Source organism: Triplophysa rosa, linkage group LG2 (assembly GCF_024868665.1).
Source record: "Triplophysa rosa linkage group LG2, Trosa_1v2, whole genome shotgun sequence".
NCBI classification, from domain to species: Eukaryota; Metazoa; Chordata; class Actinopteri; order Cypriniformes; family Nemacheilidae; genus Triplophysa; species Triplophysa rosa.
In genome coordinates, this window is record NC_079891.1 from 32,943,027 (window position 1) to 32,962,313 (window position 19,287).

The following is a 19,287-nucleotide window of genomic DNA, read 5'->3' on the forward strand; positions in this document are numbered from 1 at the left end:
TTAGGTTAGTCCTATTTAAGGTTGGTCAATTCTTCAGAACGAGCTATTTGGCTGAACTCTCACTGATAAAAAAAAAAGGATGGGTTAGAAATATCTTGGATGATGTGTCAGATCTTTACCTTTGGTTTCCCAGGCTCTCTGGAGTATGCGGTGTAAAGCTCTTTAAACACGCCCTTGTTTCTGGCCTGAATTGTCTCTTCCTTGTAAATGTGGTCAATCTGTGACTGCCGGCACCCGAAAACCAAGATCATGGGGCACGCCTTGAGTCCTGATCAAGAGAAACATGGCAAAATGTGGGTGTAAATCAAAATGTGGGTGTGATAAAAGGTTAGACGCGAAATGTAAATGGCCTCTAACTTTTTTCAAATTCAAGTTTAAACAGGATCTCACTTATAAAACTTGTGTATATGTCATGCTTTAAGCATACACGGAGTCAAGAGCGTCCAAAAGGGACATGTGCGCTAAGTTTATTTTTATAAATCCTGATATGGCCATTTTAATGTCCATGTGTGCAACGTTTATACTGTAAATCTGACCCCTGGTCTGCCTTTGTAAAAAAAATCAAAAACATTGTTACATAGTTATTCTTAAGAATATAAAAAGGTTATATTTGCTTTTTTTACTAGTTTAAGTATAAAAATAAAATGAATATAAAATTATATTTATTAATACAAAATAAGTATATTTGTATATTTTATGTTTAATATTATAATTTATTGAACTAGTAAAAAAAGCAAATAACCTTTTTATATTCTTAAGTGTAAAAATAAAATTAATAGAAATTAATATAAAATTATATTTATTAATACAAAATAAGTATATTTGTATATTTTATGTTTAATATTATATTTATTTTTATTAAACAATTCAATTAAAAATAAATTATTATTAATTATTTATTTGTTTGATATATTTTTGTTATTTAATTGATAAAAAATACTACCCAAATAAATATTTCTTGTTTATCTTTACCCTGATTCACAACAGTAAGCTTATAATAATCATTTACAATCTGAGCAGTTGGCTACAATTTCGCCATTTCGTCGACCCACGTAAAGTTAAGTGCGTAAACTATCCTTCAATTTTATGTTTTAAACAGAGACAATAGAAATGCAAACGTTACGGATCGCAGCTTTAAGATTCAACATTCTAAACATCTATAAAAATATGCCTTACACAAATATACCTAAATTTCATCTAAATGAAGTAAATTAAGAAATCAAAATCCTACCTTTAGTTTCAATGTCATAAAGTCTCTGTTGCCAGAAGCTTCTAAACGGAGCGATTCCAGTGCCTGGGCCAATCAGAATGCAAGGAACCTGGCTGTCTTTTTGCATACGGAACGTAGGAGCACTAAAACAGAAAATACATCCCATCACATCTAAATCAAAACAGGCTTCAGTGAGCATATTTAAAGAGTGTGTAAGAGTTTTACCCTCTGACGAAACAGGGCACGGTATCTTCAGCTTCCAGACTGTTGAGCCAGGATGAACACACTCCATGGTGGATGGGACCTTCTCCATCTAACCGAAATAAAACCCATAATCCTTTTACACCCCCTTTGACATGATCTAATGTCTTACAATCTATGACAGCGCAGGGCAGATATCGCTGCCTTCAAATGGACTGAAATTGCTATATTTTAACAGCTAATTATGCCATTACTCACATAATTACATGTTTACAATGAGCTTAAAGTGCGAAAGCGAATCGAGAGCGCAATTTATCTTTAGAGTAAAAAGGCACGAATAAACCGATGAAGAATTAATTTGATCGTTTCATTTTATGCGGCTCCTGTTTTTCATTAAAAATAACAAACAGCAATAATCCTTTAAATAATCGGTCCTCTTTAAAGCTCGGAGATGAAACAGAAAGCAAACGGAGATGTTTTGAAAGAGATCTCAATGATGTCTGCACAGATGATCTCGGATAATTCGGCCTGAGCTTTTTAGTTCGATACATCAACAACTATTTATAAAATTAGGGGAAACATTCGATCAAATTGTTCATTTATGAATTACATAAGTATTAAGAACAGAAGTATTGAATCAACTAAGAACTCAAAAAAGCATCATAATGTATGAAGAAGTAAACTCTTACCTCTGGTGCGGTAGGACACCACGGCCACGGTGAGGTGAATCTCGCCTGGGTGGAGGTGTGGAGAGGAGCTGATGGAGTAATATCGTGGCTGTAGGAGGGGAAGCTGGGTCAGGAGCAGGGTGGAGGGGATCTGAAGAGAAGGAAACTCCTCCAACACCTCCACGATGGTGGGATTATTGTACCACTTCCACTCCTCATACTCCTGCAAACCCTGAGGAGACAAGAAGAGATGAAATGCTCGTTCAAAAACAATAACTCGATTAGCGTCCACACCAACAGATGAAAGCGTTACGGTTATTCACATTTTAAATGTGTCAGCCCCTTTAAATTGAAATGGATTTTGATTGGCTCCCTACGTTTTATCGTTCATCTGCTTTGAAAGTGATCCCAATGATACCGATCCTCTGTATCCTTGTGGATGCCTATTCTCTTAAATTTTGAATGCTTTTTAAAGTCGGCATGAAATTAAAGGTGACAATTCACAATGTAATTGTTTTACACAGTGTTGCAGTATTTATTATAAATAATTTATCAGTGCACATTATTTTTGTAAAATTAATTTGCTCTTGTCATTTTTAATCAAAAAAGGCTAACCACCTCCCCCTCAAAATGGCTACGCTTTACTTCCTGTCACGAGGAATGTTGCAAGGGCGGGGCTCCAATGACTGACTGATAGCATACTGGTATTTAAATCTGCCTCCATTTTGTTGGCAACACCCATCTTCCAACGATCCAATCACTTCTCAATAGACGAAATCAAGTCCGCCCTACATTTTCTCCCACTTCAGAAGCTGTTTCACTCAGATATACATCACGATACGGAAAAGAATACGATCGTTATTTCGTTTCATGCCGACTTTAAAACTTTATAGTTATCGTTCCATCATCCACTGACTAACTGTATTTAATGTTTTATGGTATTCAGCTCTGGAAAAAATTAAGATACCACTCCAAATTTGTATTAAACCAGCATATCGGCATGTATTGTGTCCTTCCAATCCAGTGTCTGTTTAAAATGAACAACAACAAAAAAATCATTAGAAACGACATAAAGTCACCCGACATGTGAATGTCAAGGATTATTCCATCACATGATTACTTTTGAACTTTCCTTAAAGACATGTAAATATATAAGTATTGAACTTGTTTTCTTTGCAATATTCAAGATCTGTAAACGTTGCATGTTTTTGTTGCAAAAAAATGCAACAACAAAAAAACACTATTTGGAAAATTGGGAGAAATGTTGTCAGTAATTCAGATTTACAAAACTTTTACGCAAACATACTTATAAATAGTCAACTCAGAAAAACTGAAAATAAATTTTGAGTGGTCTCTTTTTGCAGAGTTGTAATTATATGCCATTAAGTTCACATATTAAATTGACAGACCTATAGATCACTTAGGAAGCTCTTAAGGACCAGCGTTTTTTAATGTCTTCCGGTTTTAGCTTTTTAACACTACACAAATGTTTGAACAAAATACAACCAACTGAACATTTACAAAATGTTAAGCAAATATCTTTAAGACTTAAGTGTATACGTAAGATTTAAATAAAATGAAATATGAAACCAGAAGTGCATCTGGACCGGTGTTTATGTCTTACGAAGTGGTCTATAGAACGTATTCATCATCATTCAGAAAGACTTGGTTGTCATCCTCCTGGCCCCGAGGAACCAGCAGTAAACTCGACAAGAGACCTTCTGCAACTCAGCGTTCTGTCCATCTCCTCATCTGTCTCACTCAAATCATGTTAACAAGAAACACTGACTCGCTAACTAAACGGACATTTTTAGCAACAATACGAAAAATTGTAGCGAGTGTTTCAGTGGGAGGCGATGAAAGAGAAATATTCCCGCGTCTCGAGGACAGCTCATGGCGTTGACATCGAGAGGCTTGCGTGAGGGAGAAAAACAGACATAGGAGGGGGATAAAGAACGAGGAAAGGAAGGGGCTTGATTTTCAGAGGTAATATCAAACTGTGAAAATTACTGCCGATTGGAGACGGAAAAGGCAGAGATGCGTGTGGCGGAGTGACGCGCTTCGTCTCGCATGGGAGAAACGTTTGACAGTGGCTTTCAGACCGTTGCGAGCTCGACTGATGATGCAAGTAAAAGTCGTGCGTGACTGTGGCGTTTTCTTACCTTGCTGAGCACCTCCAGTCTTTTTCTCTGTTTCTCATTGGCAGCTAAAAGAGCAAACTGTTGCAGCAGAAGAGGGCTGGGGGGCGTGGCTATGTCCAGGAAGTATTTGAAAGCCTGGTAGATGGTGCACAGCGGGATGCGGCTTTCATCCGTCCAGTTACTGATCACACCTACAAAATAGAGAGAGATGACATCAAATCGCTTGTCCTGATTGGTTAAATATGCAAACATTTCTCCGAGCCTTTGATGGAAAATTGACATCTGATTCTTTCATGACACTCTTGTAGTGCAAAATGTGTTTGAGATTTTTGAAAGAAATAGTCCAGTGTCTGAAATTTAGCGGCATCTAGCGGTGAGATTGCGAATTGCAACCAACAGCTCACTCCACCCCTTTCCCCCTCCCTTTCAAAGACAGGGCTAAGATGTCATCACGCTTTTGTTTCTTTGCCGAAGGAGATAAGATATTTACAAAATGCACTCTGTGCAGTTTGTCCGTTAAGGGCTACTGTAGAAACAACATGTCGAATTCCATGTATTGGTACCCGCGATGTGTAGTATGTAGATAGAAATAGCTCATTCTAAGGTAATAAAAACATAACGCTTCATTATGTGAGGTCTTCATACACCTCTGAAGACATAGTTATGTTTATTATATTGCATTTCTGTCAATAGATCCCGCAAAAAATTACACACAGCACCTTTAAAATAAAATAATACAATTAGATGAAAAGGGTGATGAACATGTGCTTTGTGTTTAAACCAAAATATGTAAATTAACCGACACTTAAATCCTAGGTTTTCTTGTATCTTTAATAACAATATTCAATTTTAGTCTGTTTCTCACACAAATCTGCGGAATGAGTTCAGAAGACTTGCAATATATTGCTGAAGTTATAGCCAGCTATCAAAACAAATTCTAAGAACGTTTTCCCATAATGTTATTTCACATGCTTTTTTTAAACGTTCCACAAGCAATGTAAAAAGAACATTTTCATACCAACATTTGTTTGGCGATAGCGTTGATAAAATGTTCTTTTTACGTAACTGCAGGAACTTGCATAGAATGTTAGCCAACGTTCCAATAACATCCCCTCTTAGCTGGGTATTCGCTAATTTTTAAATATATTTGTTGGCCTATCTGAGTTTTTAGTGGAGAGAGACAGAAATGAGACCGGAGGAGATGGGGAACACGAAAGGACCACAAGATGAGACGCAAACTTGTGGGTGCACTGGAGCTCGACCACATCTATTCCCATTCATGTTTTGTTGTTCAGTATTCTCCTTATGTGTATTTTAACCATTTGTATTTTTCGGTTACTATTTCTTTAATCTCCAAGTTCAAATAAAGTGAGCGAGGAAATCCAACCACAAAATAAGCGAAGGATGACATTGTTAAAATGAACTTGACCTGTACGAGATATTGTTTTAAATACAGCATGTATCCCGTCAGGAAGAGACCATGAGCAGTGGACTTTTGATGCATCACAACTGTGAAAAAATCTGGCACAGATGTGAGTTAAATAACCTTGCATGACACAAAGAATAAAACGGCTCAAAGAGAAACTGGGACGGTGCCTAAAGCACAAGAAATAAACCCCAATTTTGACACATCACATCATTCAGAGTCAAATAATGACGTAAGCCTTTGAATCCTGTCATTCACAACTGAAACAAATCATATGTGCGCTAGCATCCGAACCCACCCAGATTGATTTAATCTCAATAACAATTGTCTAATAACAACAGTAACTCCCCACATGTTATTTTTTAGCTTTAATGGGAAACCGTTTTAGTCGTATGAAGCTAAACATTTTTTGAATGATCCTCTTTTTTTTGTCGATTTCACATCTGCACAATTTTACGATGACAGGTGAAAAAAATCGCATGTATGTTTGTGTTACCCAATGCCGTGTTTCTCTCATCAAGGAATTCCACTTTCACGATTTGATTGACAGGTGGTGCGTCTTCCAGTTTGTCAATAAGAGTCGTAACTATATCTTCGTTGTTGCCAGGGAAAATGCCTAAATGGTCGCCGGGCATGTATTTCAAACTCTCGTGGTTGTTGGCATCGAGCCGCACAAAAATAGTCGATCGGCTAACAGGCAAAAAGAAAAAAGAAAGATACGATTAAACAGATGTATACACTAATGACACACGTAAATCTGAGAAAATATCACATTTGACAATATGAACTGAAACATACTTCGATCTGTGGCTTTGTAGGTTCTTTCTCTGCAGAAATTTGGCCCCGTAAACTTTCTTCTTGTGGATGTTGTAAAGCGCTGAGTGTGGACACAAAGATGTGTTGTGTGAAATTACTGCATTCATAATGCAATTCAGCGCTTCTACAAATCCAATTTGTTTAAACCTAATGATATAGTTAAACATCCTATTTCAAGATTGAACTGCACAAGGGTAAAAAGTCGCACTACATTCTAAATGCTTTGTTTAGACCAACATAAATTGAATAAACAAGTGTTTATAACTCTCTTGGCAACGCTAACATTGTCGTGAGGGGAACTGTGTCAAGCTAATGAGGCACAAAAATGAAATTCTCTTCAAGAGTCAATTGGCATGCGTCATAAATTTGGAGGCAAATAAAGCTTTGCCGTTCAGACAGCGAGAGATCAAGACTGGCTTAATTTGACAGAAGTTTACTGGCATTGTGAAATGATGAATCATTCCTTGAGAAATGGAAAATACCACAGCAGCGATGTACCTTGTGTTAGCGTCGGTGCCTCTGCTGTGTATGTCATCCTGAATTTGCTTTTCTTCCAGCTCCGGTCATTACTAATCAGAGAATTGTTCGCTTTCTCGATATTAACGTCGTCGCCGACACAGAAGACGTCACATGCAGCCTGGGGCGAAGAAAATTCGATGTCAAAACGGGCGAATTTAACTGATGCTTCAAGACAAATGTGTTAAAAAAAATTTTGTCACATACAGTATGAAGTAAACCATAAGTGCAGAAGATGTTTTAAAGCAAGCATAAATATCGGTGTTGAAAACTCTTCCGAATTCACCCTGATATAATTTTGTGAAAAATGTCGGTCTGACTTTAACACATGGATAGATAAGTACATGTACAGTAAGTAGCATGCAATTTCATGTTTAAACACAGATGGCGACAGAGAGACAAAAGCTGTGGATTGCAACTGTCAAGGAAATCGGCCGAACTATATCAACCGATGATCATGGACGATATATTCTGTCATTTAAAGAGGACAGGAAAATGCAATGAATTAGTTCTCTGTATACAATATAGAGAATGTTTAGAAACATCAACAGTTTGATATTCAATATTAATAGTCATTATATGAATTCAGAAAGTTAAGAAATATTGATTGAATCTTTAGAATCGGCATCGGAAGATATCTAATTTTGTTGCAGAATTTTCAACGCATGAAAAAAGAATCCAGTCAGTTGACTGTCCTTTATACTGTAGTCAGGTCAAAACTATAATACGACTAAATCGACCTGACTTTTGACCAAACCAAGTTTTTTTTTTTCAAAAAAACTGAAAAAAATTTTTTCATTGGTATAATTCCTAAAGATGGAAACAAACTTGTCCATAAAAATTTGTAAATGTGAAACAACGACATGCAACCAAGCATCGGTATCCAACTGCTGGCTTTGGGCGCTACCTTGAAAACCTTTTTGGCCCACGTTCTGAAAGATTCCTCCTGGCCGCAGAGTTCGTCTCCTTCTCCCATGCGGAGGATTCGTTCCCCGCCAAGCTCTTCGAACAGCGTGTCCACTGCGTGGGCAAACGCACAGAAGTGTGGGTATGCCCGCGAGCCAAGGCCAAACACTGAGAATCTGCACGGAAGAAAACAAGTGACCAAAACACTTAGGACACACAAACAAAGAGCGCACCGCACGAACAGATGCAGAAGCAAACGAATTAAAAGTGTGGGCCGCTTGGGACAGCAGGCCAGAGGCTGTGAGCTTTGATCCTTAAACTATGAAAACTAAACGGGGTGAAATTCAAGGACAGAGCACAAAAAACTACGCACGCATAAACGCGAAGCCTACAAGTCAAATCTGACATGGAGACGAGAGTCTTCCAGTGTGAAATTTCTTTTGATTGCTTCTGGACGGGATTTCTTTTCAAACTGAACTAATTATAGATGCTTGTTTTCTGCCCTTTTTACGTTTACTCTTGAAGATGTTGATTCATTTTAAGGCAGAGAAATCACACATCGGAAGAAACCTGACAAACATACACACACTACTGGAATCAACTACCACCCGACATCCACCTTGCACCTTCTATTTTAACTTTTAAAACAAGGTTGAAAACATATCTTTATTCTCAGGCTTTTAATTGATTTTACTTATGTTTTTATTGTTTCTTGTTTTTTTGCTTGTCTTATGTCTTTAACTTTGCTCTGTACAGCACTTTGGCCAGCTCTGCTGAGATAAATGTGCTATATAAATTATACTTACACGCACACTTAAAGACAAACATGTTCACACATTTTCACTTGGTTTTTTACATGCAATCCATGGATGTCACAGGGAGTTTTCCCAAATTCACATCTCACACGTGATAACGTTTGTTTGCACAAGTGAATTTAACAAGTTTTTCTCTGTAAGGGACAAACATAAACTTATACAACCTAGTAAACATGTTTGCTGCCTGCTACCTACCCAACAAGATAGCACCCTAGTCATAGTCATTGAAGTTTAAGGGACAGTTCACCAAAAAACAAAAATCCTGTCATCACCCTAATCTCGCTCAAAACCTGAATCTGACTCTTTCATTTGTGAAACACAAAAGAAGATATTTTGAGAAATGTCAAAGGGGGTCAGTGTTGTTTGGTTACCAACATTCTTCAAAGTATCTTCTTATGCCTTCTGCAGAAGAAAGAAAGAAAGTCATACAGGTTTGGAATGACATGAAGGTGATTTTTGGGTGTCCCTTTAAATCATGTTTGAAACGCATCTGTAAACTCATAAACAAACTGATGTTACCTGACGTTGGCGAGTGGTCCGGTGCTCTCAAAGTTAGCTTTGGGTTCGGGTTCATCGCTGGAAGATTTGCGAGTGTCAGAGTACGAAGAGACGCTGTTGAAACGCACCTTGTATGTCCTGAAGAAGACAGCAAGACTCACTCTCAATGCTTTACGATTTTGTGTGTATTTCATTTCAGGGCTGATTTTTTTTAAATGTCCCCTCAAATATAGCCAATATCATTACTGTATGTTAATACAGTGGTTCTCAAACTGGGGGCCGTGGCCCCCTAGGGGGCCCCAAGATGGACCCAGAGGGGCCACAGTTTTGAGGCAGTTTATGAATTATAGAAATTTATGATAATTTTGGGCAATCAAATGTTTGAAAAATAAGACTGTTCCAGCATTCTATAATTATTAGTGTTTTTTGGTTTAATTAAAATTGGATCACAAGTCATTATTTGGGGGGCACAAAGCGATACACCCTACACACAGGAGCCTTACAATGTAAAAGTTTGAGAACCACTGTGTTAATATACACCAATCCTCCCTAATACAGCTTTTGAGATCAGCGTGTGTTTGTAAAATATGAACTGCATACAGAATACAGAAGAAATGCAAGCTGTGTGTGTGTGTTGCGTATATGTACGTCTGTGTAGGTGTCAGCGGAGGACACTGAAAAAAATTAATTATGGGAAAGCAGATGGGTAGGAGGAAGGGAACAGAATCACTCGCTTGCGTCTCCACGCGCGCACACACACGCTCACTTACTTTCTGTCCTCCACACTTGTTGTAGGATGTCGCATTTCCATCAGCGCTGCACCAAATTTCTGCACGGCAGAAAAGTGAGAAAGAGAAACCGAGTTAGTGGCCCTTCCCACGCTAGTTTACCATCATAACATCAACCGGGACAGCGCTGAGATTCCAGCATAATGCAGCTCATCTATCGCATGTGTGTGAAGTCCTCTCATCAAGATGAAAAGCACATTTTGTTGTGTTGTAAAGTGTCGACGGCTTTGAGCACTCTTATTTTGATCAGAAGTGTTTAACTTACAATCTTATAAATATGTAACGCATAACACCTCACCTCTCCATTTTCAGGAGGATCCCCGTTGCCGAACGTACTGGTTACCACCAACACCAGGGTCTCGTGTTCTAGATCGACAGTGTCATATTCATCCATAGCAATGACCTAAAGAAAAAAATGTGAATTGGCATTTGTGGAACACTTTATCAACAACATAGCAACACCCTGGCAACCGCCCGTAACACCTCAGCATCACGGCGACACGTTTTGCACAGGCGTGCACCACTTGCGTTGTCGTCAGAAAAAAAACGAGTTGCTTATGTTGTTTGCGATCTAAAACACGTCCTCCAACCTTGATTTCAATTAACTCGTACGCCAGAAGCTAATGTTTGTTCATATCATGGTTGCCATGTGGCTGCTTAGAGATATTTTAGGGATTGTTCGAAACGAACCGCATGCATTTGGATGAGAGGCACGTTGTCTCTCCATCCACAAGGGGCGTGACGTTAATGAACACGTCGTAGGATCCTAACGAGCAGCTAATTCATCGAGATACAATTAACAAAAAAGACGCATTGGTGCGTGTGGCGGGGGGCTCGCCCCCGGGCTGAGAAAAGAGAGAGAAAAGTATTATATTAGCATCATCTGCATTTAAATCACGCACGATCAAGATTGATTATTCTCTCCGATAAAATATAACTTAGCATATTACTGCTGTCCCCGGGCTAAACACGTGATCCGTTTTTTAATAGCTCACATAGCTTTAAGTGGTACTAATCTTCACGTAAACTACAGATCTGAGCACAGGCGTATCAGTTTTTGTGGCGACAAATTGTTGCATCCAAGTTTCTGTTTTGCATTTTCGTTGTTTTCGTAAGAAAATGGCTCTCTTACATTACAATCTGTAGCAATGGAGTGAAAAAAGTTGTGTTAAATGTTATTGTCGTTTTGGCTTTTTTGTTAAAAAAACAGTTTATGTGCAAATTATTTGAGAGTTTCACCTGGATATGAAAAGGGTTTAGAAGAGGTTATATAATGAGAAATCAAATCTGTATTGATCTTTTGAGATAAAAGAGCTTGATGTGTTATGAAGACATACTTTTAAAAAAGTTTTCAAAACTATGGGGTCAGTATTGTAAATAAACTTTGTCAGTGATGTCACGGTTATGACATCAACACTTGACCGTCCAGGTTTACACACCAATAGAGGGTATGCTTGTGACGTCACAACACCATGTGAACACGCCAAAACACGCTCCCTTGAGTGGCAAAACACTCAGCAAAATGGCTGCTTACAATATCAGGAAACGCAACATATCAGTGTCCAAGGACACCTGGTTCCTTTGCAAGTCATAAGGATCACTGTCGAGTCCAACTGCTTTTAATTTCAGCAAATAATTACTTGTTTTAGTCCCGGTTTCTTTGTCTCTCCTATTGAGAGCACTCATTTTGGTGCATGATTTAACACTCAAGGAAACGTGTCCTGGCATTTAAGGGGGCGTGTCCTGGCCTGTTCACATGGGAAAGTGACGTCAATGTATACCCTCAATTGGTCAATTAGACACTTGACCCGCACCTATATCGGTTCTCAAGGATTATTTTGTGATCCTGCCACAATGTCATGCGTGCTTTGCAAAAATGACAGGGAGTTAAGAACAATCGAACATATCTACAGACCTGCAAACTGTGAGCAATAATGGCCTGAGAACACGTTAGTCACTACTGCAAATTGAAAAATTCATATAGTATAGTTTCTTAAAGGCGCTGCACAAAATAAGTGGAAAAATGGCAACAATAACCATGGACTTGGAAAATAAATGGACTGCGGAAAATCAATAAAAACAAGATTAAGAATCGGTCACAAACCCTTGTCATTTTACCTTGGCGTCAAACGCGTGCTTGAAAATCTCGCAAAGGGTCTTGGCATAATCCTGCGATTTCCCGGTTTCCGTGGCGAACAGGATGGTGGCTTTTACTCTTTTGGCCATGGCCTGTCCCATGAGTTTGGCCGAGAATTTCACAGCCCTGTAAATCGAACACAAATCAGCAAGAACAAACTGCTTAAAACGTCCTCTTTTGCCGTCTCTCATCGAGACATTAACTCGCTGACAGATGCTCACGCCCTCCACTTCCGAGACCACACAATCACATAAATGTTGCTACTTATATCCTGCGGACAATTACCATAATAGCTGGAAAACCAAACGCTGAAGGGGTGCTGAAAGAAACCCGACTGAGTGAGGCTTGTGCTCAGCAGAACATTGCTTTGTGCGCACTTCAGCCATTATATTCCACTGCAAGAATGGGGAAATACTGTAGAATGCGCTTTTAAACAACTATTAACACAACTGATGGCTTTAGTCCGGTGACTATGGATTGTAATTTACAACAAATGACCCTGAAACTGGAGGCGCTGCAGACGGACGTCCTTCAGAAGCATGGACCGCTTAGGTCAAAGAATTGTGAGCTTTGCGCTTCACACCAACACAAACAATGGAAGGTCAGGACCCTCTGCCCACTCACTTGGCAAGTTTCTTAAAGCCGATCGCTCTCTTCTTAGTGGGCGTTCCATTCACCCCTTTCCACACGTAAGTGTTCCACGGGTCAGTCTGGACAAAGAGAGAGAGAGAAGCAATGGTTCAAAGGTCATGGGTTCGATTTCCAGAGAATACACGTACTGATACCATGTAAAGCCTGAATGCATCAATCGCAAACTGGTTTGGATCATCTGCCAAGCGTATTTGTGAAAATCTTTTGACTATGTGTATTCCTTTGTTCAAAGGTCAGATGTTCTGCTTCTATTGAAGCACAAAAATGCTCTTTGAAACGTTCTCTAATCATGCTGAAATAACATGCATTATTTAAGGGTTTTTGTGGGAGCAATGACAGCTGTCACACTGTCAATAAACCAAAAAGCAGTCATACCATGCTAAGGAATTTGGGATTTCAATTTGACAACATAATTTGCAATGGAAGTGTTGTAGTAAATTAGAGAAGAATGCAAAACAGAAGCATTTTTAAGTCGTTTTGAGGCCTAAAAATACCATGGTAAAACTACTCCAAAGGTTAATTTTGAATTGTTGGCCACAGAAGGATTAAACGTGAAAAATTGTGGTATGACTTTAACCCTGTCATGGCTCTGCTTCCTTAGTCAGGTTTTTCTTGGTCCTGTAGCAGAGCCATGACAAAGTCTTTGGTTATGTGTGGAGAGAAACGTATTATTGTCCGTTTGACTAAAATATACGTTCTCTCCAGTGTCTTGTCATTGGCCCCATTCCTCTCGTTTCCTCGTTATCTTTCCCTAAGTGTTTGATTACCCACACCTGCCCCGTGTCGTTATCCCTCGTTTGTCTTCCCTTTAAATACCCTCTTGTTTCTTTGTCTTGTGCTCGTGGATTGTACGTATGTGTATGTGTTTGGTGCCTGTACTGTGTGGATTGTTTGTGCTCTCACCCGTGTTCCTAGTCCTTGCCCTGTTCGTGTTTCGTGAGTTTTGTGCTTTATGATTTAAGACGTTTGGTCGTGTCCTTGAGTTTGGTTTATTTTAGCTTGTTTTCATTTTGCCCCCTCGTGGGAAGTCTCTTGTTTTAGTTATAACTCTTAGTTTTGTTTTTCCCCCATCGAGGGTGTTTTGTGTTGTGTTTTTGAATAAAGTCTTTTGTTAACCCCTTCACTGCCTGCCTGCGCTTGGGTTCTCTCTTCCACCACGCTCTGGTCGTGACAAACCCAGTGGTTCTCAAACTGGGGGGGGCCTAAGATGGATCCAGGGGGGCCACAGATTTTGTAACATTTTATGAAATATAGACATTTATCATTGATTTTATGCAATCAAACATCAGAAAAATAAGACCACCAACCAAAAGAGTAGATGTTCCAGCATTGTATAACTGAATATGTTTTTAGTTTAATAAAAAGTCTAAGTTTAAGATTACAAGTCTTTATTTAGGGGGCCTTGCATCGAAAATGTTTGAGAACCACTGCTTTAACCCAAACAAAACAAAAGACAAACCTGGTACTCAAAGGACGGCGTGAGGCGATAGTTGAGCATTTCCTGATGGAAAACAGGTGTAGTGCTTCCTGACATGGGCGGCACTATCCACACCCAATCGCCCGGGCAACCGCCTCTCACCCGGTACTCGTTCTCCATGTGTTTCATGAAGGACTCAGTGGCTGAGTGATGATCTACGATGGTAACCTTTGTCATCTGCGTAACAAATGAGGAAAAAATGGCAACTACATAATTATTTGTCTCACAAAAACTATACATGCTAAATGTATGAAACAATCTGAAATGAGTATGAAAAAATTCATACGCATGAATACACAATATTGTGTGCATTGTTACTGGTAACATCTCTTAATAAAACCCGCCCACTTATATTTTCAGATTGGCTTGCAATGCTGCATTCCTAATGGATTGAATTGTTGTCATTGTTTTGTCTACATCTGAAATAATATAATATGAGCACAGTTACTCACCAATATCTACTCAATTTACTCAAGTCGAAACCTAGGGTAAAAGCCTTTTAAAAGGAAACAACGACTTGCGGGTAAACAAACTGCATGGAGTATTCAATAAATAACAATTGCCATGATTCTTCAGTCACAGAAGGTCTGTATTTTCCTTGAGGCATGTCTCTTTTCCAGGTAAAGAAACCAAAAATATTCATGACGCAGGGACTGATGCATAATATTTTATCCAATAAACTGCCCTCTAGAATAAAAACGACCCACCTCCTAACACCACACGCACAAAACTTCAAATCAAAAGCTAACAAAGCAGCGACATCACGTTTCATGACAAACTTCCTGTTTTATCAGGAAATACAACCAAGAGTATCCCTGCATATGAAAATTGTGTACTGTGACAGCACGTAGTGAATTACATGAAGTACTTATCAACCTTTAACACAGTATGTTCTATATAGTTTGTCAACACAATCTCACGCATATGCGTAACTATTTTACGAGGTGGCTAGTTTTGACTAATTAGTATGATCTCATTCGTACATTTTAGTACGATTTGCTTTCGCGCCAGTGACGTTAGGTTTAGGGGCGGAGTTGGGGTGGCCCTTTACTATTGCTTTTATTCTAGTAATCGCACGTTTTTGTATGATTAATTTGTATGAATTCATACGAATGAACCACCTTCGTAAAATAGATACGAACTCCAGTGAGATCGGGTTGTATGTGCGGGTGCATTATGCATTCTACATCTGCAATGTTTTTACTGTCACATGACCCCTACGATCGTTCACCTATGATGACGTACAATCAACAACCACAAAAACAATTTACTTGTTAAACAAGTACAATTTTTACACTTGAAAGAGCCCCAAGACTTAGTTTTCTGGTATTTTTATTTCTTTTTTAATTTGATGGCTCCTCAGCTCCCTAGGCATCATGGGAGAGAAAAGTGTCCTAAACATTTCAGCAGAATTTAAGGTATTTTTTGCGTACTGAGGTTTAGTACATACTACTCATTTCGCGTACAAGTTGATGATTTCAGGCACCAAATACGGGTTTGCTCCAAGCATGTGTTAGTTTGAAACCCACCTGAAAGCTGTAAAGAACAGCGATGTTGATCTCCACCAGCGCCTGGTCTTTCCACAAGGACGATGTCTTCCTCGTGTCCAGACCCATCATCGTGGCTACTTCCTGAAATTGAAAGGTATGAATCATACTGTACACAGACGTCTGATTCTACTCTAATCTCACCGGGTCAAATGCAGTGATAATGAATAAAAGAATCTTTCTCTCTGTTGAGGTTTTTGATGCTCGAGACTGCACGACCGCTCACGGGATGTTTAATTACATCTGCAACCACATCAAATACGCCACCAACAAAGGGAACCTCAGGTTAGTGTGGCCGCTGTTCACCGCCTCTGCCTTGCTTTTCCCTGCGTCTCATTTTCTCTTCTCCTGTCAAACTGTGTGTTTCTGTGCACTCTGTGTCACCTTGTTCCACAGCCCTCGGTGAAGCACCTGCCACGGCGAAGCCGAGCGCTGGCACAGCTACCGCCGCGCAAAGCTAATCACACCCGACACTTACTCTCTGTTCAGTTTAATTAATGTCAGTCTAACAGAAAGATTAGAGCCTCAGAGAGAGAGAGAGAGAGGGAAAATTAAAGACTGAAAGGAAATGCTTTTATACAGTTCAGAAGCTCTCTCAAAAATCTGAAGCACCGCGCTTGCCTGTTGCATCATCATGAGCTGTCAGAAGAAACGTCAGAGGTCTTTGACACTTTTTCTGCGCGTAGACAAAATAATTTTTCCTCTGCGTTTGCGAGCTTGCCGGTGACCCAAATTTCATCCAGAGCTGTATTTTGAGAGTGACGGCACCGGATTCGTTGAACTGACACTTTGCTCTTAGCGTGCCGTTGAAGTTAGTAAACAAGTAAAGGCACGTAGACAAATCTCTGTGAACCCTGACGTGTCACTGTGATGTATTTTCAGCACTCTGATATTATTCGCTTGCTTCATTTCTCTTAAAACTCAATAAATTGTATTGTAAACTCTTACAATTGGCTATTTAGTATCAGAACCACTTGTAACAGCTGTTGGCCAGTTTGGCATACATTCTTTTCCCTTACTTAAAGAAAGAAAAATCATAGATGAGATGGCTTTAATGTAATGTTATTTCATATCGTTTCAATAGAGAGCAAATGGAAACTTTTGCTTAAAGGGACAGTTCATGCAAAAATGAAAATGCTGTCATCATTTACTCACCCTCGAGTTGTTCCAAATTGGTATACATTTCTTTGTTCTGATGAACACAGAGAAAGATATTTGGAAGAATGCTTGTAACCAAACAATATTTGGCCGCCATTGACTACCATAGTAGGAAAAATGACAATGATGGTGAAAAGTGCCCCAGAACTGTTTGCTTTCCTACATTCTTCAAAATGTCTTCTTTTGTGTTCAGCAGAACAAAGAAATTTATAAAGACATTTTTCCTACTATGGTAGTCACTGCTGGTGGCCAAGAACTGAATATCTTGCTCTGTGTAAGGTTTGGAACAACTTGAGGGTTAATAAATGAAGACATTCATTTCATTTTGGGGTGAACTGTTCCTTTAAGTCATCTGCTTCTCAGAAATCTCACAAATGTCTCCATTAGAGTTTTAGAAGAGATCTCCAGAATGTGTCAAACTGAGCTCAGATCTGTCAAGTCTGCCATATGAACGCAAATATTTTTCATCAAATTTACCGAAATCCAGATTATTTTACCTCTAGAATCTACATTCATATTACACCTATTCCAACAATTGTTTAATTTGCTTTTATATTTATTTTCCTCGGTAATTTTAGCAGAAACATCTAAGACCAAGTCGATACTTAAATGAAACCCAAATAAGAACTCCATCAAATCTCCTGAGCTATGTAAAAGCAACAGATGACCAACATCTGACAATTTTCTCTGGGCATCAGCCTGTCATTTACATTACATTACGAGTACAGTAGAATGTAAATATTCAGTTTTGAGTTGATAAGGTTAAGAAGATCTGTCTGTTAGAGGAGATGTACAAAATATCTACCAGATGATGCTTATCATTGTCACTCTGATGTGCAGATCGGCTATCACCATCTTCCCCCAGAGGACGGATGGAAAACGCGACTTCCGTGTGTGGAACGGACAGTTGATCCGCTATGCTGGTTACAAGCAGCCTGATGGATCCATACTCGGAGATCCAGCCTCACTGGAGCTTACAGAGGTGAGATCAGAGAGCTGCGACACGAGATGACGGACCAGCAGGCCTACGGGTCTAGAGTCTATGAAGAACATCTTTTGGAGTAACATGGGAAAATGTTTATTTAAAAAAGTCCAATGTTACTTTCCAAGTATCCATTCTCTGCAGATGTTTTTAAATATCTAAACATGCTTTATTTGGTGTTTTACTTTGATTGGTATAGATCTGTGTTCAGCAAGGCTGGAAAGCTCCAAAAGGCCGTTTTGACGTTTTGCCGCTTCTTCTCCAAGCCAACGGGAACGATCCTGAGCTCTTTGAGATACCAGATGATCTTGTGCTCGAGGTTCCCATCATCCATCCAAAGTAAGAGCCAAATACGTAGAATACATTTTTTCAGTAAGATATAGGCCGTTTTATCAGATGCGCGCGCCGGGACTGCAGTTAACTTCCGGTCTGTGTTTGGCTAGTGTCTAATAATATAACTTTTTGCATTTTATTTAATTTTCGTTAATAATGATTGATATTATTTTTATTGTATAATAATTGTATTAAATGAACGATTTGTTGAATTTTGTGGTATGTTCAGTTGATTAAATAAACAATTTGTTGAATAGGTCCTGTAGTTTGGTCGCATTTAAAGAAACCGTATGGTACATTGGCATCTTGCGATTAAGCTTGGTATCGCAGTCTAAATTCAAAATATTGGAGAGACAGGTTTAGCCAAGTAACGGTTCTTCTCTGTTTATTTTGCTTGTTATCAGAAATAATCTCTATTGTTTGTGATTGTGTACCGGAAGTTAAGGGCAGTCCATGAACGTGCGCATGCACAATAGCAGTTTGTTTATTTTCTCATTTTGAAACCGTCTGAAACTAACTGAAACCGTTGATGAAACTAACTGAAAATGATTGTATGCAAAAACAAAAAGACCCTTAAAACTGTGGTTTACTGTGAATTTAGAAAGGGCTAAGGGGCGTAGTTTGGCACAACGCAGAATGGCTTCTTCGGGCTTAGTGCTTTAGTTCATTATTGGCATGTAGATTTATAACACTCAAAGAACCAATTAGCCAAGCAAACATCTTAATGGAGAATGCATTTGCATATTAGTTAGCGAAGACACGCATGTATTACCCTTCAACAATTACAAGTTAATGCAAAGCGAAATTTAGCCTAATAATGATGAAAATGCTACTGCATTGCTCAAGCTTGCCACCAGAACACAATTTCGCTGTATTAAGGACAGACGTTGGTAGAAATGGGCTCTTAGCAGAACACCTGAGGAGCCTGCAGGTGCGTGTTTAGAGATAATGATCGTTTTGGCAGAGCATACCGTGTGCGCTTTTACTGGGAAATTATAATAAAAAGTGTAAGCGGAA

General features: G+C 39.0%; 1 protein-coding gene across 1 annotated transcript in view; it reads right to left on the bottom strand.

Annotated features, from left to right (window-relative positions):
* Positions 1-19,287, bottom strand: part of nos1 (nitric oxide synthase 1 (neuronal)) — a 52,046-nt gene that overhangs the window by 4,818 nt on the left and 27,941 nt on the right. Inside the window, exons 13-26 of the mRNA XM_057358140.1 lie at positions 12,747-12,832; positions 12,104-12,248; positions 10,284-10,388; positions 9,968-10,026; positions 9,219-9,335; positions 7,886-8,060; positions 6,961-7,099; positions 6,445-6,523; positions 6,143-6,336; positions 4,242-4,411; positions 2,101-2,311; positions 1,436-1,523; positions 1,232-1,353; positions 120-268 (exon numbers count right to left, since the gene is read on the bottom strand). Coding sequence (XP_057214123.1) covers positions 120-268; positions 1,232-1,353; positions 1,436-1,523; positions 2,101-2,311; positions 4,242-4,411; positions 6,143-6,336; positions 6,445-6,523; positions 6,961-7,099; positions 7,886-8,060; positions 9,219-9,335; positions 9,968-10,026; positions 10,284-10,388; positions 12,104-12,248; positions 12,747-12,832 — 1,839 coding nt within the window. The remainder of the gene's footprint in view (positions 1-119; positions 269-1,231; positions 1,354-1,435; positions 1,524-2,100; positions 2,312-4,241; positions 4,412-6,142; positions 6,337-6,444; positions 6,524-6,960; positions 7,100-7,885; positions 8,061-9,218; positions 9,336-9,967; positions 10,027-10,283; positions 10,389-12,103; positions 12,249-12,746; positions 12,833-19,287) is intronic.